The sequence below is a fragment of the Oryzias latipes genome, chromosome 23, assembly GCF_002234675.1.
Source record: "Oryzias latipes chromosome 23, ASM223467v1".
Classification (NCBI taxonomy): Eukaryota; Metazoa; Chordata; class Actinopteri; order Beloniformes; family Adrianichthyidae; genus Oryzias; species Oryzias latipes.
The window spans coordinates 18,004,814-18,027,493 of NC_019881.2; the positions used below are offsets into that span (position 1 = coordinate 18,004,814).

The following is a 22,680-nucleotide window of genomic DNA, read 5'->3' on the forward strand; positions in this document are numbered from 1 at the left end:
AGTTGTTTCATATTTTATATGCTGATATGTCATATGTTAGAATTAAACGCCTTACATCAACATCATATATTTTCAGAATTAACCTAAACTTTCAGGCACAGAATTAAAATAAAAGAGTAAAGTTAAAGTTTTGACATTTATAAAATGATAGTCAAAATCTTTTCAATATTTTGGTGGAAAAAGCAAATTAAAGTTGTAATTTGTGCACCTTTTGTTTCCACTTTTGTACTTTTATTTTCTTTTTTTTTTTTTAAAGGAAGCTTCAAATGTTTGGTATGAATCATCATTTCCTGTCTTTGTCCTCTGCCTCGTTTGTCCTCTGATTGACTCGTCTTCGGCGGCACGAGCGTTTTCTGCAGCAGCTTGTTGCGCTGCGTGGAGGCGACGCTCGGCTGGGATTCACCTCCTCCTCCAGCTGGGTCGTGCCTGAGCGCCCCATCCAGGAGTCAAACCTCCCCCTGGGGCATTTTGCAAACATTATCTTTATGAGGTTCATTACGGATGAGCCCAGCGGAGCACGCTGAACCATCCTGACATAAACGTTGTAGAACATGAAATAAACAAAATAATGCAGCTCTGGCTGGAGGGAAACTTAAAAAGGAAACAGAGAAGCTGCTGCATCCTTAGTTTTTTTCTTTGTTCTCAAAGCCTTGGAGCAAGAAAACAAGATTTAATTTTAACTTAGGGAAATATTGTTCTTCTATCTTAATAAACTAATATGTTTTCCTTAAGAAGAGCTAAATTTATAAAGACTTAAATCTTCCACTGAAAGAGTTCTTTACTTTAGAAATGTATGGCGGCCCTAAAGTTGAAATCACATCAACAGACGCAAAAACATATTAAAGATAACGACAAATAAAAAGGGAAAACAATTAATCAAAAAAAACATTACACCAACAAAATACAATCCCAAAGAAACAAAATCAAAAGGAAACATTTCCAAAAAAACAAGAATAATTTCAAGAAATCTAAACGATATTCAAACAAAATGAAAATGTAGGAATTATGAGACATGATGATGATGTTTGTTCATTTGTTCAGTTATTTGGCAAAATCTTCTGACAGAAGATATTTCTTTAAAGTCCCACTTTGACTATCTTGTGATCTATTGTAAAAGCATTTCCAGTGGTCTTTCAATTTTGATTATTCTCTTTTGAGGCTAAATAAAATCGGGGTCATAGTTTCTGCAGAGCAGCAGAAATGAGAAAGTTGCGTCTTAGTTGTGGGCGGGGCTACTAGTGTGGAGCAACCCCACCCCCCTTTCCCCTCCCTGTTCCTGAGAGCTTCCTGTTTACACTCCCTCCCGCTAGCTTACAGTCCCTCATACCCCCAGCCTAACATTACCAGTGCAACAAAAATGGCGAGCGATATTGGAGCCAGACTCCTGCTCAGACGGGGAAAACAAAGATGGATCTATTTGTCTGCAAGTGGATGCATCAGAATGGAGCAGGGCGGGGAGTTTGCCCAACGTATTTTCTACAAACAATCTTTTTCAATCGAGATTATGAATCAATTTGAATAAAGAAATACTCAGACATGCATTCTTAAGCCTAATGTACTTTATATATGTCCTCCATCATTAGAAAAAGTTTACAAGAACATGTTAAAAACACCAAAACATCATTTTCATCCAACTGAGTCTTTATCTGACCACAGCAATGGCTGCCTTATCTCTTCTTCGAAACTTAAACGTCCTTGTTATTTTTTTTATAATGTTTTAGATTTAGTTTCAATTTTTTTTTAATTAGAAAATGTTTTTTTTTTTACTTTTCGTTTTCCGAATTTCTTTTGTTTTAACTTCTAAAATGTAAAAATTATTTTTAAAAGGTTTTAATTGTTGTGATTTTTAATACGTTTTCGCATTGAGTGATTTGTTGATGTGGAGCTTGAAGCTTTGAAGCTTCACAAAAACCCTTTCACTTGTGAGAGATGAGAAATGTTGAAGCTTATCTCATAATTACAGTGAGCGGATGGCGTGTCGTGTCATCTACACTGATGGAGGCGCCTCTGCTCTCACAGAGGAGATCAAACCCACCCTCATCCTGCCATTGCGAATGGCTGGACCGTCCTCTGCCAGCCTCAGGACAAACAGGTCCATTTTGTACTCCCGGCCTCCACGGATGCTGAAACCGAAACCTTTGACGCTTTTTTCCAGCTCCACCGTGAAGAAGTCAAAGTCCTGCGAAAGCTGAACAGAGCGCAAAAGAGAAAAAATGCGGCATGAAACAAAGTTGGAACAACGGAAATGAAAGATGAGGGAGGAGCCTTGTTTGAACTTTTTCAATTAATTTGGAAAGAGAACAGCAAATAATCAAATATGGTCTAAACAGAGATAAAATAAATAAGAAAAAAACACAAATTTAAGTACAGGTAGTCTAAATTTGCTGATAAATTGCAAATCAAGTATTTTATATATTGTCTGTATATATTTGTCAGAATAACTATTCTTGCTAGTCTACTTTTATTAAACATGTTCTTCACAATCCTATTTCTTTTCATAATATTTTTCTGAAGTTCAGGTTATTCAAGTTATAAACTGACCAATCAGATTCCTCAATAAAAGAAAATAAAAGATGTGGTGCCGGCTGGCCCCACCTCCAGCTTTCGAAACGTTTGACAGATTTAGCTCCTTTTCAAGTGGACGGGGTGTGGCCTTCCAACAAGCTTACTCCTGATTGGTGAGAGTCATTGCCATAGAAACCATGACTCAAACTGCCTTGGACCAATCACTGCTTACTGACGTCGCCTGGTTCCAACATGGCGGCGTCCAGATCCCAAAAAACTGGTGACAGAATTGACTGGGTGACATCACACTCACTCAGTCCAGATCACATAAACCGTTCATGGTTTTAGGAGTTATGACTCATCCATGTAAGGCTGTGTTCACTTTTCCCTCAGCAACGCGTGTTCAAGCGACCACTGTTGAAGACTCTAGCTTTCACGTGTGACTACGCAAGTTTCTATGACCTTTTTGGGCTCCGAGTACAAAATGCTCAGTCACTGAACTTGTGTTGAAATTTAAATCAGGTCAAACTTTTGACCAATCAGGGATTCCGATTGGGTAGTGACGTAAGGTCAGCTTCCCTTTAATTCACGGAAGTACCAACCGGTTGAAAATTGATCATGGAGGAGAAAGGAACAATTTCGATTTTCCAGAAGTCTTCCAGAAATCCGAATTGAGCGGTGACAGAAAAGTCTGGAGCAAGATTCACCAGATTTGCACGGCTTTGACATTTCCCACTAAGACTCTTTCAACTGTGGATGGCGGACATGCTCTAGAAAAACAATAAGAAGCCCCTCCCTGCTGGTCCAGTGTGAACACCATGGGCTATAGCGCGTTGTTGTTGGTGTGTCTGTAGCTCAAGAGGGAACAAAACTGCAGTTCAGCTATAACAGAAACCTGTTAAAGTTGAGCTTTGAAAGTCTGTTTCAGAAAAGAAAACAAGACTATTTCAAATTGTTGCAGAGACTTAACTGAACCGGCAAACACAGAATCTGCGCATTAACATATTTTGGGGGTCAAATGCTAATTTTTCCAACCACTTCCAGACTGATTTCTTTCCCTCTTTTTTCCCTTCGTTGTTTTCCCTTCATTTAAAGAAACAGGGGGAAAAAAGGGAGGAAAAAAAGATAGATCCGTTCAGAAGTCTGACTCCTTTCAACAGCCTCACCTGAACTGGAGGCATTCTGTAGTCAGGAAGGGTAAACTGCCGTGGGTCTGCAGCTAACTGCCTGTAGTCCAGAAGCGGCGGGTGCCTGTAGTCCAGCGTGGGGGGCTGGCGATAATCTGCCACCGGAGGGTGCCGGTAATCCACCGGCGGCTGGCGATAATCTGTGAACGGCGGCTGTCGGATGTCTGGTTTGACGTCTTGCCTGGCCTTCACCTCAGATCTGTAACTACCAGACAGACCAGACTGAAGGAGAACTTCACACAGACGGTCATTTTTGTGCTTTGTTCTTTAAACTGACAACCTGCTCAAACATTTAGCAGTCACCAAAAGGACTGGTTTCCCTGGCAACCAGTAAATGAGACAATGGAACAGATTTTTTTAAGGAAATGCCACAAATTGATTTAAACATATAGTTTCTTTTAAGTAGCAGTAAAAATGAACAGAGAGAACGTTGATGTTGTGGATTTTATGACCTTGTGCTGCTCTGTAAAATATTCAACAGATCTTTGTAAAGAAGCAATACTTTTGAATAACTGATGAGTCCATTGGAGGTAAGTGACACTGCTTGACAAACTGGGCAAAAAAGACAAATGCAGAGGACACAGACAACTGGAATTCTGGGGAAAAAAGCAGCAGGAAATAAAAAAAGACACTAAGAATAACCTGGGCATAAATTCCCGACAGGATCGGTTTTTCCTCTGAAAGTTTTTTAAAGTTAAAAAGGAAAATCTTGAAACTAACTGTCCTACCTGCCATCATGGGTGTAGGTTTGTGGTGGGGGGGCGGGCAGTTGGGTCACCGGACTGTGATGGGGCACTGGGTTGGTCTGGCTGACCGGGAGGCTTGGTTCTGTCCCCGTCTGGCTGGGCTGGGGGGCGGTGGAGTTGATCTGGGTTTTAGGGCTGTGCGGCTGAGCCATGGGGCTCTGTTTCTCTGAGGTGGGGGCTGATGGAGGGTTGCTTATCTCTGTGATAAGAAAAAAAACCCTTATATTTGAGCTTCTTTGACCACTAGGGGACAGTAACGTGACCATATTGTGTAGATCTACTACAAATGGATAATTAGAAGGTTAGATTGGTTAAAGTCTCAAAATACCTGATTATTGAAGGTTTTCAGGGTAGTTAGTTAATAGTTAACATATTACAACAGTGAGCTACGATCAAGGAGCTTCCTGGGGGTGGAAAGAGGTTGATGACTTAAGAATAACTCCAGTTGACGACCCTGCAAACCCTCCAAGATTACTTATAAGTGGACTTCTTAATTGCCTGTTAAAGTTCATTAGATTGATTAAACAGAACAGAGCCGTTGCCAGGCAACACCGCTTCTGTCTGACCTTTTCCACCTCCAGTGGTCAGGTTTAGGTAGCCGATGCTTGGCTTGAACGTTTGTGCTGATGTTTTTTTGAGATGGCTTACCTGCATCACGGTCTCCTCAAATATAATGGGATTAAAGGAATGGAGGAGAGCCCATACGTATGATCAAATATGAACGTTTGCTCTTCAGCATTTACTTTTCTTCGTGTTAGCAGATCTGTAGAGCGTCAATGATGCAGTAGCAGTTTCCAACCTTTCTTAGAGACCGGTTTAATGTCAGACAATATTTTCATGGACCATCCTGCACAGAGCTAAAGAGGGCGTTTAAGTTTTTTTTAACTTACAGTTTCTCTTAACTTCTGAGGGTAAAGTTGATCCTAATCTTCTGTCAAATATCAGCAGCTGTTTTGAACTTTATTTGTCCACTATATTTAGTGTAATTTAGATTTTCATTTACTCATAACTGTCAAAGTAGAAGCTAAAGAAATCCAACGCCAACTTTGTCTGGTTTTTAAGGTGCAACAGATACAGTAAATACAAAAAAACGTCACTAAAACTGGTATTTTCTATATATAATAATAAATGTGAATCCACCATCTCAGTAACTTTATTAGCAGAATCATCATAACATTTGACAGATGGATAATGAATGTCATGCACTATTATTACAATATTATGTTAAATAAATCAAAATTTGGCGTAAAGACTTCAGGTTTTTGTCTGTTTAATGCAGTTTTCTTTTATTCTGAATTCAAAGCTCTTCTTCTGTTTCTTCAATTAAAAGAAACTTTCAAAAGACGTTTGTTTTTACCTAACTTTGCTAGCTTAGCGGTTTCCAAAAAAAAGAAGCGGATGGATTTTCGACATACATGTATGTAAAGAATGAGTTGGTTGTGGGGGAGAGAACACAGCAGTTTTTCAAAATCAGATTCTAAGTGGAAAAAATAGAGGTTGTGTTTTTTTTGTCTCAGTAACCCGGTACATCTGAAGCATCTGTAAACATGTTGCACACATTTATTCGTGGGAAGTTTGGTCTCATGTTGGAATGCTTGCTTTTTATGATTTCACGATTCCAACCTGGTGAAATAATTTTAATATGAAATAAACTATCTAAAGAAACCATGCAGATAATCTGTAGGGCTTGAGAAGAACAGAAAACATTAAACCTGTGTAAAATGTGTTTTTGTTATGGCTATAATTTGACCATAATTGTCATAATTGTTGCTAGGGAAAAGACAGACTCTCTGAGTGGACCTGTGGGATTGAAGGCAGGCTCACCTTCCTGCGGGATGATCCTCAGGGATACGCTCAGGCCTGCGTCTTTGATCAGCTTCACGATGTCGGCGTGCGGCATGCTGACGATGGACTGGCCGTTCACCGCCAGAATCCTGTCCCCCACCTTCAGCTTCCCGCAGCGGTCGGCCGGGCTGCCCTCGATGATGCGGCCGATTTTATGCGGCACAGCTGGAGGACGAAGCGAACGATTACTCCGGCGCGCACACGCTCACTCCCCGTCTGAATGTGTCTATTCTTTCTGGTTCTGTTATTCACCCCTCAGCTTACATAAGGTACCCAGCAGTGATGTTCTGGCGTGTGGGCGATGCACGGATGTTCAGAGATGTGTGTGACTGACGTGTCGTGGGAGGGCATGTATAATTGACATGCTAGACTTAGAGGAGCTTCACTTCTAATTCCGCCAAGACTTCAGCTGTCTTGCCTGCTTGAGTTTGGCACCTACCATCACATCACACAGACTCTTGTTTGTGTTTCATGAGGTATCATCACTTCAAACGCCTGTTCTCCATATTAGAGGGCAACTGATTGTGCATGAGAACGCACTCGACTCTGAAAGCACCACTGAAACAATCACCCGACTCACTGTTGCTCGCAGCCGTTTCTGGCCGGTTCAGCGAGCTGATGATGACGAAGCCGAAGCCTTCGCTTTCCTTCCGGCTGATTGCAACGTCGCTCGGCTGTGTTTTGGTGGTTGGCGTCCCATCTGAAGTGGGGGCAGTGTTGCCGGCGGCTGTGTTGGGAGCCTGGGCTGCGTTGATGCTGTTTACATATGTGAGGTCACTGCGAGGAGAACTGTGCTGCGTGGAGACGGATCCCGGGCTGCGGCCGTTCACCGGACAGGGCTCCCCTGTAGGGGGAGGCAGAGAGCAGGTGGCGGTGCAAATCGAGGCCTTTTTTGGGTCCATTAAAAGATTGAAAATATTTACAGGACATATTTCAAGAAAAAAAAAAGATCTTAAAAAAGATACAAAATATCAGACAATAATTTTAAGATAACATAATCCATAAATTAGACAATTCTTGCATTTATCCAGACATCTACCATTACATCCATCAATCTGCTCATTAGTTGATCCACCAAATGCTCTTTTTGACCAATCTTTTGTTCATGACTAGTAGCTATTCTTCTACATGTCGTGCTCTCACAAACATTCGTGTACTTTTACTGTGCAGTTTTTCAATTATTAGTACATAAACAAAAAGTACTGTCTAAAATACTGTCTAAGTTGTCAACTTTGAAGTTGAATTTAAAGTGACGTGGTGCACATATATGTAGATTTTTAGTAATTGACATGCTTTTTAATTGCTAAATATTTCATTTAAAACCCAGAAATGAACTTTAAGGGATCAAAGTATAAATCTGTTTCTCTTGTACGGGGTCAGGGATGGTATGAATTTGCAAAAGCGAATATTTTTCAAGAAAAGATCATTTTTCTAAATATTTTCCTGCAAAATCAGAACTTTTGCTGCTCAATTGCCCCAGGAAAAAAGCAAGAAAGAAGGGAACAGTAGTGTTCGTGAAAGTATTCAGGCATTATTCTGATGGGCGACCTTAGAGAAAGTTGAGACTGCATCATGGGGGTGCGAATTTGCAGCCTAATCAGTCAATGTGTTCCACACCCACATGCTGAATTTTCCCCAACCAACCAGCGCACAAATTGTTCCCACAAGCGGGAAAAAGTAGTCCAAAATGTGTAAAATCTGGGGCAGTAGGTGCAGGCTGAATATGAGCTCAGAGCCAAGTCTGACACTTTGTAAAGTGCCTGTGGGAGTCAGACAATTAGGATGGAAGTGTACGCTGCAGAAGAGCCCAGGCATGAGTCAGACGCAAGGCTTTGGTGTGGAGAAATTGATGGAGAGGGCGGAAAGGATGGGAAAAATTGGATTGTTGAGAAGGTCCATAAGAACTCAAGACTCAAAGCGGCAGAGGTAAAGAAAGAGCGGTGAGGTCTGATGTTCTCTCACCTGACGCCGGATCCCTCCTCCTGATGACCAGATTCACCTGGCCGTTCCGCGCCGCCGCGTGCATCAAATCGATGACGTATCTGTGTGGCTTCCCCATCACCGGGATCCCATCCACGAATAGCAGCTCATCGCCGGGCCGCAGCCGCCCGTCCACGTCCGCCGGACTCTTCTCGATGATGGCGCCGATCAGGATCTGTTAGAGCAGAGACCGTTTAGAGCTGCCATGACCCTTCAGGAGCTGGAATCCCCGAGGGTGTTAAAGCCGCTGTTATTGTGGAATTAATGAAGACGCCACAGAAGCCAGCACTCTCTCAAGGTCAGAGGTCAGGGGTTAGGAGTAGTTGAGCGTGTGGATGGAAGAGCTTTAAATCCGTCGTCCTCAAGATCTACCATCTGCTTGTTTTCCAGACATCCATGCTCCTCCTGCTGCAGATTATCTGGATCAGGTGTGTTCAGTTAATATAACTTTGAAGCAGCTGATCCAGCTAACCGGCAGTAAAATCCGAGTGGTGGATCTAGCGGACCAGGGTTAAAGACCGCTGGTGTAGAGGGTTAGAGAGGAGAAAATGACAGGGTTCCACGCCCATCACCATACGAGCCTTCTCACAGGTCTCCGGACTCACAGGCTGCCCGGCCTCATCACCGCCCAGCACCCTGAATCCAAACCCGGACTTCTGTCTGCGCAGGTGGACCTCCATGTCCTGGAACTCCGACCCTGCTGGAGAACCAAACCATTCAAATGTGTTGCTCTCAGCGAAAACAGAGGAAAAGATCCGGAATTTACCTGAAGAATCCACAGGATAAACTGTCCTCGGCTGGTTAGGCTCTTAACAGCAAAAGACAGGAAAAAAAACAATGAAAGATGCAAACAAATACACAATTTCCTCACAAATGCGAACATAAGCGAAGGAGCAGCAGACTCAGATGCGTCTGCAGAAACCAGAAAGAGTCAGAGAGGTTCTACCTCAGCATTAATGTCATTGCAGAATACCAGCATCATCCATACAAGTCAGGAAGTGCTCGCTGTGGTTAATGTGGCCGTTCATTATTTACAGGCTGAGGTGGGACAGCGAGTCACAATCAGGGGCTTCACGCCACGCCACAATCTGCAGAACAGGGAGATGAGCCCGACCATAGACAAGTGGCTGAGAATGAAAAATGGAATCCAATTGGATTCGTTTTAATCATAGTGAGCGCTCTGCTGGGCCTCGGCAGGATTGATGAGAGAGGAAGATCACGACGGCAGACAGGCAGGCTGACGGTTCTTATCCCGGCAGAGAAGACTCGGCGACACTTTCAATACATTTTAGAGCAACGTTACAGCGAGTACCATTCATTCTGCGCCAATAATTCAATAAATGATATGAAAAAACTAATCTAAAGTCCACCTAATGCTATGTCTGAGATCTTGATCAGGATTTAACTCATGTTTTAGACTCCAAGTGTAGAAAAAGTGCCTTTTCTAAGACGTTTGCCATTTCCGTCTTGCTCTTGTTAGCTTGTGCACTGCAGCAAATCAATACAGCATCATTTCAGGAAAAAGAAAACGTGCACCGGTTGACCCAAAAGTCTTTCTCTGACGTGAATGGCAGAGTCACAGGAGTCCGATTTAACAAGTGCACGCAGACTCTGCCCGCAGTGACCACCGAGGGAAGATGGCCTCCGGTTGTGGCGTGGTCCAAAAGGTCATGAGTAACTTCAGCGGCAGCAGTGAAAGTAGCAACTGGAGCGTTCCTAAACTCTGTCAGAGATGAGTCTGACCAGATCCTGACCTTTGCTGAGAGGAGGGTGATGGGTGTGCTGAGAGAGTTTCTGGTGGCTCAGTGAGAACGACCCCTGCTCTGTGCAGATTTCACCACACCATCAACATAACCAGAAATAAACGACACATCAATCTATTTATCAGGTCATTTATGACCCCTGAGAAGAGGCCTTTAGGTCATCCTGCTTGACTTCTTCCACATAGATACAGCCTATAAAAACACCCAAAAATTCTCAAAACGATTCCATTTAGACAAACATACAAAGAGTTTAACAGGATGACTGATATTAAACCAGACGTAAATTTGGAAAAACTTAAAGGCCCACTCCAATCATCTGCTGATCCATTTCCAAAGCGTTCCCAATGGTATTTTTATTAGCATTGTTGTTTACCGGCAGATTCAAAAACCCTGTGTCGTTTTCTAGAACAGTTTTCTGCAAAACGGCAAGAGTTCATTAGAAATTTGTCTCCGAGTTGTGGGTTCCACCACTGGCTCAGAGGAACCCCACCCTCCCTTCCCCTCCCCATTGTGCAGCAGAGTAAAGCTTGTGGCCCGCCCAGCGTATTTTCTGTCACAAATAGATCTTTTTCTTTTAAACAGCATTTTTGCATCTGCTCCTGATTTGAATAAAGAAATACTTAGAAATGCCATTTTAAGCCTAATTTTGTTCATGTACGTCCTTCATCATCTGAAAGATTCCATAAGAACATGTTAAAAACTCAATTTTCATCGAAGTGGGTCATTAAAGAAAGTATGATGCAGTGCACCAAATCACCACTAGGTGGCTTTTAATAATTCTTGATTTACTCAAATGTAAAAAAGATTGTTCATCAGTTATAAACATACAGACTGAATTTATAAGCTACTTTATCTCTGTGGCTAGATTTAACATTTCTGATAACTATTTAACGTTGATATACTTTTATGAACATTAATTTTTTTCTCTTTCAGACTGAAAATGTTTCTCCTCAGCTACAGATCAGGTTTTTCTACCACCATCAGGTGTGTTTGGAGCAAAAACAAACAAACAAACTATTTCCTATTTTTGGTGTTTAACAAAGCAGGTGATATTTTTGTGGAATCCCGAGTTCCTGTGAGCTGTGGTCATTCAAGGACTTTATGAGAGCTGGGGGGAGTTTCAAAGCGTGGATGCAAAGATCCTGTTGTTGATTATCGGCGCGTCTGCCAGGGCTGCGAAAGTTGAAATGTTATCTGTTAGGGCCTGATGTGATTTCTCAACAAGGCCAACGAACGTTCATGCTGGATGAATTCTGAATGATTGAGAAGATCAAATGAACTAAGTAGCTACAAAATAGTGTAAATGGAGTCAAACATGTGAAAGCTTTAGAGTATTATTGTAGATGGAGGTACAGAAACAAACGCTTAGGCTTTCCTGAGGAGCTTCACACACTTATCCTGCCTCTGGTACTTACGCCTACTTTCATAGATAGCCCTGGACTTCTCAAATAGGTCATAGGGGTCTGGTTTTGCCAAGGCCTCGGAGTCTGGGACCAAAGGCCTGTGAAGATGGTGTGTTGGGAAGTGGGAGTTGTGGGGGACAACGGGAGCTGACAGGCTGGTCTGAGCGGGGCTGCTCTGGCCCTGCTGGGACTCCCACAGCTTCAGCACCTGCAAAGCACAGCAGTAATGAAGCGGGGGGGAGGGGGGCATCAATACTTCCCTTACGACCTTCCTGCCGCACAGTTTGAAATAGCTGGAGTCATTTTTGGAAGTTTCTGGACTGGTAAAGCTTTAGCGGGCTGAAACCGCACGTGTGTTTTGCAAAAAGAGCAGCAGGTTTATGGCTACGCTGTAAACGGAAGCAAACGCCACTTTTACAAACATTTTGCAGAGAAACTGCATGGTTCCTGAAGAGGAGCGGAGTAACTTGGAGGTCAGTTTTCCAACACAATCTATGGAGATGTAAAGCTTTAGTTACATCTAATCATACGAGCCGTTTGGGAGCTGTGAGTTTTTGGGTTGTCCAGGCCCATGGACTGTCGTAGACCGCACCATAACGCCATAGAACTATTTGTATCATATTTAATAATTGCATTTTGGAATCTCTACCTCATGATCATAATCAAAAGTCCAAACTTCTACTAAAAACCAACTTGGTCCTTCATTCCACTAGGGGCAGTAGAAGGACGTTTTCTTCTCTTTCTTGGCGGGAAACATTAAGCAAATTCTCCAAACATCATGGCGACAGTAACTTATCTACTGAAAGAATGCAACATGTGTTCATAATGAATTCTCTAGAATACAGTTGCACCATTGCCATTTTTTGTGAAAGACCATTCTTTAATCTAGTAGGCATTACAGGGTTAAAGTTAGCCCAGGTGTGTCTTGCAGTGCTTGAGGCTTGTATGACCATCTTAAGGGACGTCATCCAAACAGAACATACCATTGCCGTGTGTGGCAGTGACGACTTGGGGGTCGGGTGAGGTCAGTGAGGCTCACCCTCGCACCTCATCAAGATAAAATAGATACATTTTATTTTCCACTGAACCGTGTTAGAGATCCATTTTCTGTTGACTCGACGCGTTTTCCACAGTTTCCGAGGTTAAATTCACCAAATTTGAGTGTTGCGCGATCACATACGGAGCGGAAACTCCAGGTGAGGCTCCAGAGCGCTTCGCTTCATGTCTGACTGCTGGTCTCAGTTTTACCAGTGACGTGCGGTCAGAGCGCTGCTGGGAGTGCGAAGAAAAGGCTGCCGGTGAGGCGAGTCTCACTAGGGGGCAGACATGAGCTGCCCGCTGCTTTGTAGCTATACTGGTGCCGTAGAAACAGAACAGACTAAGGACGTCTTTCTCCATTGAGAGGGAGAGACTCATTAAACTAAAGGACAATAAAGACGACTTTCACAACAGGGTCGTAGAGCTTTTTGAGATACGCTAAGTGCCAACGCAAACTACGGTTTAACTGTGTAAAAGTCAGGTTGCATGCACGAGAACAGCACGAACAGGCACTCGTGCAGTCTGAAGGGTGGATGGATATGGGCAGACAGGCCGTATCCATCCATAAGGGCAGTTGTGACTAAGGCTTTACATCCATCGTCCAACATCAGGACACAGAAGCTGCTCTGGAAATGATTTAAATGCTGTATCTGTTTAACAGACTGCTCATTTATTCTAAAACGTACTGAATCAAAGCTCAATTTCCAACTGGTTGAGTTTGCAGCTTGTGCTAAAGCCAGTAAACTTGCAGCTCATTGCAAATAACACAGAAATCCATAAAGCTTGACGGTCTGCTGCACCTCTAAACTGATCCCAGATCATTTCAGATTAAAGGCAGAGTTGATGGAAGCATCAATCCAAGCAAGAAGTTAGAGGGTTAGTAGCGGAAACATGTGAAAGACTCTCAATGTTTCTGTGAACTGCAAAACATGCCATGGATTCACGAACCAGAGGGAAGTCTGACCTCATTTATGATGAAAAGATTCATTCTCTGATCTGTGTTTTTAAGTTGGCATATGTTCCTTTATGTTTTTGCATAAATTTGAATGAAAAGCCAAACTTCAAGTGTTTGAGGTGACAGCAGCAGCTTTGACAACACCAGTCAGTCAGAGCGGCAGCCTTGATGCGTCAGATAAGAGCGGCCGCACGAGTCGCGGCGCCACCCTAAACAGATAGCCGCGATGAGATGTAAACATGTCATAAAGTGTCAAAAGGGGGGGCAGCTTTTTTTTAAACTGGTTGAACATGGCGCCTGGTTAAAGGTGCCTGATGAGCGGAGAATAAAAATGAGTTTGATGAGACTCAGGGCAGGAATGAAAGCATCTTTCTTCTTCTCTGCAGTCCCAGACGTTCTTTGCGTCAATATGAAGCACGTCTGTACACAGCGGGCCCCACAAGGCCCCAAACCCCTTAAAGCTGCACTCTCCTGCTCGCCTGCTTCCCTTTCACCTCGACGAGAACGCTGCTGATGACCTGCTGGTTACACGAACGCCGCATGTTAAGAGGCTGTTCTTTAGTAAAACAGCCTGCATGGTGCTGCTGCTTCCTTTAGGTCTGACTGGAGTAAAAGGACGAAATGTTATTTACGTAGCTGTAGACACCCTTCTAGCTTCAGGGGGCTAAAAAGCTAAAATTGCAGCTTAAAGGTATTTTAGTGGTAAAGATTGACTGTATATGAGAATGGGACTGAGTGCCCCCCCCCCCCCCCCCACACACACACACACATTCAAAATATTAAGTATCCGCTGATTCCAAGAAGCCAAAATCCCACAGACTTCTATAGAGCGTCCAAATTCCCTCACTAATCACTACTCACTATGTGGGGCGATCATCATTTTTTTTGGGGCGGCCGAATCTAAAATTCAAAAATGCAGTAAACTGAAAATTTCCCAGAACTCTCTGTAGAAAAGTATGCTTTAATACTCACTAGATTTATAAATATAAACCACAATGCATTGCGTTTGAACGATTTTTCATTAATAAATAGTGGATAATAATGGTAATGGTAGTCAGGATGTGTCCAAATTACGTTAAAGTCCAGGGAACTGCACAGTCCAGGACTATATAGTCTTTTAGTGAGAGAATTTGGACATCATAATGCGAAAAAATGGCGACAGAATGACTTTATTTGCTGGAGCCAGAAGTAAACTATGTTCTATGTCACACTCACTCGGTCCAGGTCTCATATACAGTCAATGAATTTGAATGGAGAAAGCATCTTAGGAGCTACAGAGATGAGGTTTCATGAGGAAATCCAGACGTGAGTCAGGGTTGGAGCAGAAATGGAAGGACACAAAACGAAAACATGAAGCTGTCCTGATGCAACTAATCTGGGTTTCAGCTCTGATATAAATGCACTTCCATTAAGAAACAGCTTGCAGCTTTAAAAGTCACAAAATAATGAGTCATCAGCAGTGCTGATGTCGTCACAGAAACCTTATATTTTTAAATTTAAAGATATGTTTTGGTAAGAAGATGATTATCTCCAGATTTGTTCCGGGCTGATGGATGTTACCTGCTTCGGGGTCTTCCAGGGTGAATAGTGACCTGCAATGTTGAGAAAACAAAAGATGCTTTAGGGTGAAAAAGATGGAGAAAAAACCAATCAATAAAATAAGAAAATAAAAACAAAAAACAATGATTTGATTATGACGGGAGAGATGGTGAAAAACAAATAAATGTGTGAAATAAATAGGGTGAAAATCAATGAAAAGGAGGGGCTCATGTATGAACCGAGGAAATAATGCAGACTTTGTTAAGTCAAATATTAAAAAAACGAATTATGTTATTTAAAACAGCCTAAGCCTGAGCTATTAGCAAAGAGCAACAAATCAGGTTTTGGTTCATCCAGCTGTACAGAAGAAGAAGAAAGAAAGTGCTACTTCCTGTCACACACCTAGGTGTGCGAAATTTGTTTTCCGCATTTGACCCATCCTCTGGGGGAGCGGTGAGCTGCAGACAAGCCGCGCCCGGGAGGCAGTAGCGTTAAGGGTCTTGCCCAAGAACCCCCACTGGGTGATGTGAATATGGTAATTGCCCCCAGTACCATTGCTTATTTCCCTCCGGGAATTGAACCTGAATTCCTGTGTTGTAGCCCTTTACCTTACCAACCGAGCTACCCAGCCGCAGCTTTAAGGCGGATTCCAGCTCAGACGTAGAAAACAAATTCAGACGTGGATCTATTTTTCTGCAAGTGGATGCATCGGAATGGAGCGGAGCAGGGGGGCTTTGGCCTGCCCAATAACAAAGAGTTTTTTCAAATGGCATTTTTTCATCTGCTCCTGATTTATTGAGTAAAAAAAAAACTAAGAGATGCAGTTTTAATCTTAAATTCTTTTATAAATATAAAGTACAGACCAAAACTGTGGACACACCTTCTCATTCAAAGAGTTTTCTTTATTTTCATGACTATGAAAATTGTAGAGTCACACTAAAGGCATCAAAACTATGAATTAACACATTATATACGCAAGAAATAAGTGTGAAACAGCTGAAAAGTCTGTTTTTTACATGATTTTCCTAAGGTACAGTTTAATTAAAATTTCTAAAGTACACAAATTGATCAAAAGTTATGGGTTCAGATTTTTGTGTTTCTAGTGTTCTAATTAATTATTAAACAGAAGATTCAGAGTAAAAAGACGTAGCAGCTCCAGCAAAAACAAGTGCATCTGGATTAAAGTCTTAATTTTTTCTCAGCAGCTAAAGGGCAATTTTAACCTCATGAATATGTATTTTGATAAAGAGAGCTTCTTATTGAATAATGCAGAGTAGGACGTACAGTACATACTTATATATATATGTACATATGATGATGACCTCCAGTGTTTTTTTTTTTTCCATATTCAGATGTTTTAGAACTAGTCAGGCTTTTTATTCACTCATCCATAAAGTAGCAGTAAGGCTGCTTTATGACAAAAATTTTCAAAAAAATGTATGTAATAACAATAAGAAATCAACATTTTCCAGAGTAATCTTTACTTTTAGTTCTTTACATATTATGTAGTACACTAATAATAGCTCTGCTTCAAATTAATTGGTTTTGAGGTCAAAAGTTGAGTTTAGTTTAAGAGTGGCCATTCAAAATTAAATTTAAGATTTTTAGAATTGGAATCTTACTTTGAAATCTAAAAGCACATGACAAGACGTTAGGACAGCTGGAAGGTTTTTCCATAACTCTAAATGCATTTATTGTTCATCCAAATGCCTGAAACTTTGATCTTTTCCCCGTTTTAACCTCTTCAGACCCAAGGTCTTGTTCGATATGCCTTTTTTTATTTCATGGTCACAGGGCCCCAGGTAAACAGAATTAACTACAGTGGTAATAAAACCCACAATGTGATGTCCTCGTTTGCGGATGCCAGGTCTCAAGAGGTTGAAAGTACAAAACTAAAAAAAACTGTCGGTAGTTGGAATCAGCATGGCTGCAGGTATAAAAAAGTTCACTTTAATCAAAAAAGGCTTTGCAGAAAATTGTTCCAGAATTCAGTGATTTTTTTTACTCACAAAGCATTTTCATCTGTAAAATAAATTGCCAGAAAAATTATTAGATCTGACCTTAACATTGGAACGAAGGACTTTGGAACTTTGGCTTTTGATACAAAGAAATCAAATTTCTTTAAAAAAAAGAAAGAAAAGGTAGCAAAATCAGGAAACAAAATAATCAACAGCTTTTTAAAAAAAACAATAAAGCCGAAGACAAAAACTCTGAAGGAAGTCAAAAAAGTAAAAACAGATTCACCAAAACTAAAGAGCTCAGAATTGCAAAAGGAAAAAAGAAGTGTCAGATTTCTGTTTTGATCCTGTTGTTAGAGTCTGAGCTCTGACCTCACAGAAAACTGCCCATTAATCTTCAACACACACTCTGAAGAGCACACACTGCGGCTGTGTAACTCCGAAGGACATCTGTGGATCCATCTCTGTCCCATTGTGGCCTCCAGGAACAAAGCAGCAGTTTGTAAATGCTTTGACTTTCACTTAAGTGAGCTCGGTTTGTAATACAGAACCGCAAGCTAAAGGGCAGACCTTCTCCTTACGCTCTTTCCAATCCATCTTGTGATGACCTTTCAGAAGGTATTACACACATTTCTGCTCTTTACGGCATTGTTCAAAAACAAAAACCACCAGTCTAAGGCAGGCGGAGGAAGAAAACAATGCGAGAAGAGGAAAACAGCAGCACAAAGGAAGCCTTTGGATTTCTGCAGTTCCATCCCGCAGTGATAATAAGCACTTCTTTAGCTAAATTCACAGGAGCATGTCATGAAGGTGCATACTCCAATGTCCTGATTTCTTTTTTTCTTTCCCTTTTTTTTGTTTTTTGAGTGTTTCCACAGTTTGTTCCCCCACAAGCACATGCAAATGAAGGAGTCAAATTATAGGGTGACTGCTGGAACGATGAGCCAACCTTCCTAGTTTAAACCTGGCCAGACTCCAATAACAATGTAAAGACAGCTGTCTCACTGAGCTGCCAATGGAGCTGTGACAAAGTGGAAGAAGCTGCATTATTCTGAGATCCAATGAGCCAGTTTACATCCCCACAAAAATCAGATAATTGGAAAAATCTGATATACTTAACTGCCAATTGATATGCCACCTTAAATTAATTAACTTTTCACTACGTACAAATGTAATGACGTAACTTCAAACTTCCTGTTATTTTTAAAACCTTGACAAAACAAAAAAAAAAAAAAAAAAAAAGAAAAAGCCCCCAGAGTTTTAATGGTATGAATTCCAGCAGCGCTAACAGTCGTAGGGTTAACTTAAGAGCTAAATAAAACACACTTCATGTTTGTACTCCTCAAGGAAAAGAAAAATATAGTTGCTTTGGATACAATTTATCCTCAAGTGGGAGCTTTTTAACACCAAAAACTATCCAGAACATTTGAAGCAGAAGTGAGCAGCAACAGAGCAGTTTTCTAAATGGGTGAGAACATCTGAGCTAAGCCGTTCCGACAGAAGAGAGGGCTCCAAGCAGGCATCAGTGACCGGGGTAATCCACAGGGTACAGGCACCGCTAACTCAGGCACACCACACATTTAGTTGGATGTCAGAGTTCCCAGTGGCTGAAGTTGAGAAAGTCTGAGAGAAGGGGAGGCTGGAATGAGCTGTCCGGGGTGCTGAAAGCTTTCCGACAGAATGCTAATCAGAGCTGTCAGCTGGGCTGCGAGGAGCTATGTGAACCCTGCAGAGTCCAACCTGCACTTAACCACTGTCTTGTCCTACTGATATCGTCAATGGACACCAGAAGAGGATTACACTGGTAATGATTAAAACCCTGCTCGTAATGTAACCTTCATATCTCCTGCTACACCAATGCTGTCTTTATTTCAGCTCCTAGACTGCAGTTCAGTTGGAAAAAAACATGTTTATATTCAAGCGAAATCAATAAAATATAATTCCATTCACTGTACAGTAAAAATCATACAGGAGCTGTAAATGTTCCTACAGAGCATTATGGGTAAAACCTTTTCTAATGAACCTAACATATTGATAAATACATTTCTACTAGCTGTGAAGGGACTTAAAGAATTGAACAAAGGTTTATCTCAGTCCCAGCAAGTAAAAAACTGTCTAAAATGTTATATAACTTTAATATTTATGACATATGGTTCAAGAGTGTCTATGAGCCAAACCGCCGAGGGATGAAAGGAAGAAAAAACATAATCATTGTAAATGTTGAACAACTTTTTAGAGCATTGCACTGCTTGAGTCAATATAGTAAATGATGGGGCTGCTAAAAACATTAAACCTGCTTTTGTTCGACTTACTAGCCTAATTATTTCTGCTATAAGGTTTGCTGCTTGGGAATCCACTACGATGAAAATGTTTTTTTTTTGGTGTTTTAACATGCTCTTGTGGCATTTTTCTCATGATAGAGGACATCTATAAAGAAAGTTCATCTTAAAATTTTATTTTCGGAGTATTCCTTGATTTACATTGTGATAAATCCGGGGAAGAGGAAAAAGTTTGCATCAGTGGCTTCCACTTGTAGACGACTAGATTCCATGTACGTCACTGTTTTCCTTGTCTAGCTCAAAACTGTAAAGCTGGATGCCTCCAATTTTGTTGACCTTTTTTGTTGCACCACTAATTTTAGGCTGAGGTTGTGAGGGACCATACGCTAGCGGGAGTCCCATCCACAACTCAGAGGTGAATTTTTTAATGAACTCCTGCCACTCTGCAGAAACTATGTCCTAGAAAACAACACAGGTGTTTCATTTTGGCTATAAATGGAATAATTATAATTAAAATATCATTGGGCTTTAAGAATACACCAAAAGATGATCGGAGTGGCAATGTTAAAGAACAAAATCAAATAGAAAACCTTCAAAAATATAGAAAGAACATAGCCCTCCATGTTTTTTTTTTTTGTTCAGTCATCTCCTTCAGCCTGCAAGGACAAGGAGATTGATGTGCGTCAATCTCAAACGGCCTTAGCTGACATGCAAAGCTGCTTTTCTCTTTGTCCGAATCAGTAAATTTACTTTGAACTCATAAACAGTTCAAGGGTTACAGATGGTCAAAGAGCCTGTTTTTTAGGTGCTGACGGCAACATCTCTGCTGTTGAAGGGTTAAAAAGGAGAGCTAGAGACTCTGCTGTGGTAAACCTCTGATGTGATTGTTAACACAATTTTCCAAGACAATGACTGAAATTATGGAAAATATTTCTTAATGAGTTTGCTCAAAATGACTAAAGCGACGTCTTGACAGAGTTGCAAAAGTATTAACTCACCCATCCAAAGTGTTGAGTTCATGATAACCACTTCCATAAATGTGTGAAACCGTGCCTAGTTTTGGCATAAGATGCTCCAATGCAATTAGTCCTTATGAGAACGTTTCACACTTTTCCAGTCAACTGTCAGTTGTGTCATAACAAAGTGAAAGTGTTGAGAATCAACAGCATCTGAGCCACAAAATCGGACAGAGCGGGGTCAATGCTGCTGAGACCCGTCCTGTGCAGAGTTTCACCTTTCTACACAGCGATGTCTGTAAAGACGGAGCTGTGAGCTCTGAAACTGCTGTGGAAGAACGTGACAAAGTCCAGGGGCCTCATTTATAAAACTTTGCGTAGGATTTGCGTCAGAAGTGGCGTACGGATGAAACATAGGATGTGCGTACGCACAGAAATATTCGGAGTTATAAAACCGTGCGCACGCACATCCTACGCATCTTTCTCTTAATAAATCACAACCAATTCTAAATGCTGCGCAGCTTTTGCGGCTTCATGACACGCCCATAGTTGCCCATAAATAGTCCGTGAAACGCCCACAAATTAATATTCATGGCTTGCTAAATCATGGCAAACACAGAGAGGAAATCAAAAAAACGTAACTTCACTCAATGTGAAGTAGAAGTTATCGTTGGCGAGGTGGAAAAGAGGATACAACGTTGTTTGGAGGGCACAGTGTGGGCATTACTAATGCCAAAAAGGCACGTGAGCGGCAAACGGTGGCAGACGCTGTAAATGCTGTAGCCTCACAACCTCGGACGTGGCCGAAATAAAAAAGAAATGAAAGAAATGATCGGACATCAAAGTCGAGGCAAAAAAACGTCTAGCGCTGCATCGGCAGAGTGTGTCCGCCACGTGGGGGGTGGGGGTGGGGGGACCGGAGCTGACCCCTCTTGATGAGAAACTGGCCGCTATTATTGGGGAATCCCTATTAAGTCCCCCTTATCGGCGTCCTCCTCCGCCTCAGTCACCTGACTGAGACGGAGGGGCCCCCGACGCGCCAGGGTCAGGGTGACACAGGTAAGAGAAATAATTAAAATGAATGCAGTCAAGTCACATGTATGCAGGCTACACAATTACAGATTATTAATATAGAACAATTTTATTTTAGTTGCTGGGTGTTCCAGCGGGGCCAGTGGTTACGATGCTGCAGCTGAGCAGCCGTCTGGCCCCAGCGTCTCCACGGCACGCGGCTCTCAACCCTCCAGCAGTGGGCGCGTCCTCACCGATGCAGTCCTTGAAATGCAGAGGGAAGTCAGTAGTTCAATCAGAGAGGTGGCCAAGGAGTTGGGCGAAATCAAGACTGACTGAAATAAACTGCACGATGAGGGAATTCTTAAATAAATAATATTTTCCACACCTCTTTTTCTTTATAAGCGACGCATCACTTCCAAACGCTGGCGCACAGCAGCAGCAAATGGCTCAAATGCGTGGGGATGGGGTTCAGGGTCGGGGCCAACACAGCAATCAGCGCCAGGGGGTAGAGGCACGTTTTTAAGCTGTGCCACATTGTGTAGCACAGCACATGCCAGCACGATTTGGCACACACTGTCACTTTCACGTGTTTCTTCCATCTGCCGACGGTGTCGCCGTTTCTCATTTCACCCGTTTTTGTGCGTACGCCTGGGTCAGAGCTTGCGTGGAGGACCGCACATTTTCCCGTCAAGTTTGCTTTTTATAAATCTCAACTATTGCGTAGAGAGTGGCGTACGCCTTCTTTTGTGCGTACGCAACGTTTATAAATGAGGCCCCAGATCTGAACCAGTCTTTGAGATAAATCAAAGCCAAATGTGTAAAATGTGTCTTTTGTCCAGAATCAGTGTCTGACTAAACTAATGTGGTTTTTGTCCTGATAAACGCTCCGGAACCTAGTGGAGAAACTTCCCAGAAAAGTTGAAGAAGATTTGTATTGTATTTGTATTGGGTAACTGTTGCATTGCTGCTTTTCCAGATCAGACTATTCCCATTTTGGTGACTTAAAGGTGGGATTCACTTTTTCAGGAGGCCTTCAGGGTTGGTAATTCGGCACCTCCCACACACACTAAAGAAATGCCAGGGTAGCATTTAGCTATACGATCTAATTATAATGATGTTAAATCGGAAAAACATCAGCTATTTTTTGGTGCATCAATATTAGCATCCCGCCCTTGCTTGCTCAGAGCCATGGCTGCTGTCCCTGAACAGAAAGGGTTGGATATTGATCCCTGGCAGACACATCCCCTCAGACTTTTGGGCTTTGTGGGGAGAAATCTGCAAGTGTGAACGAGGCTGACAGACTGTGATGTATTGGCAGAGAGCCAAACTCATCACTCATTCGCTCTTTCCTTTTTCTGTCTTTTGTTTCCAACGATCTTCTTCGCACAAGCAGCCGATGAATCACTGTCTCGTTACAACCTCATTCCCTGAGAGGCAGGAGGAAACTCAGTGAATCAAACTCGCCTTTTCTTTCTTTCTTTCCAAACCAGACATTCACTTGCAGCCTGCCGT

General features: G+C 42.1%; 1 protein-coding gene across 11 annotated transcripts in view; it reads right to left on the bottom strand.

The window, feature by feature from the left end:
* Positions 1–22,680, bottom strand: part of magi2 (membrane associated guanylate kinase, WW and PDZ domain containing 2) — a 246,075-nt gene that overhangs the window by 6,617 nt on the left and 216,778 nt on the right. For 3 of the 11 annotated variants that reach the window (XM_023952642.1, XM_023952650.1, XM_023952651.1), the window contains 10 exons: positions 14,983–15,014; positions 11,442–11,637; positions 9,030–9,071; positions 8,845–8,963; positions 8,246–8,438; positions 6,864–7,127; positions 6,263–6,448; positions 4,421–4,637; positions 3,672–3,897; positions 2,036–2,188 (listed from right to left, as the gene is read on the bottom strand). In XM_023952642.1, the coding sequence (XP_023808410.1) occupies positions 2,036–2,188; positions 3,672–3,897; positions 4,421–4,637; positions 6,263–6,448; positions 6,864–7,127; positions 8,246–8,438; positions 8,845–8,963; positions 9,030–9,071; positions 11,442–11,637; positions 14,983–15,014 (1,628 nt within the window). The remainder of the gene's footprint in view (positions 1–2,035; positions 2,189–3,671; positions 3,898–4,420; positions 4,638–6,262; positions 6,449–6,863; positions 7,128–8,245; positions 8,439–8,844; positions 8,964–9,029; positions 9,072–11,441; positions 11,638–14,982; positions 15,015–22,680) is intronic. The other 8 variants (XM_023952647.1, XM_023952652.1, XM_023952646.1 and 5 more) reach the window with 6 other exon arrangements.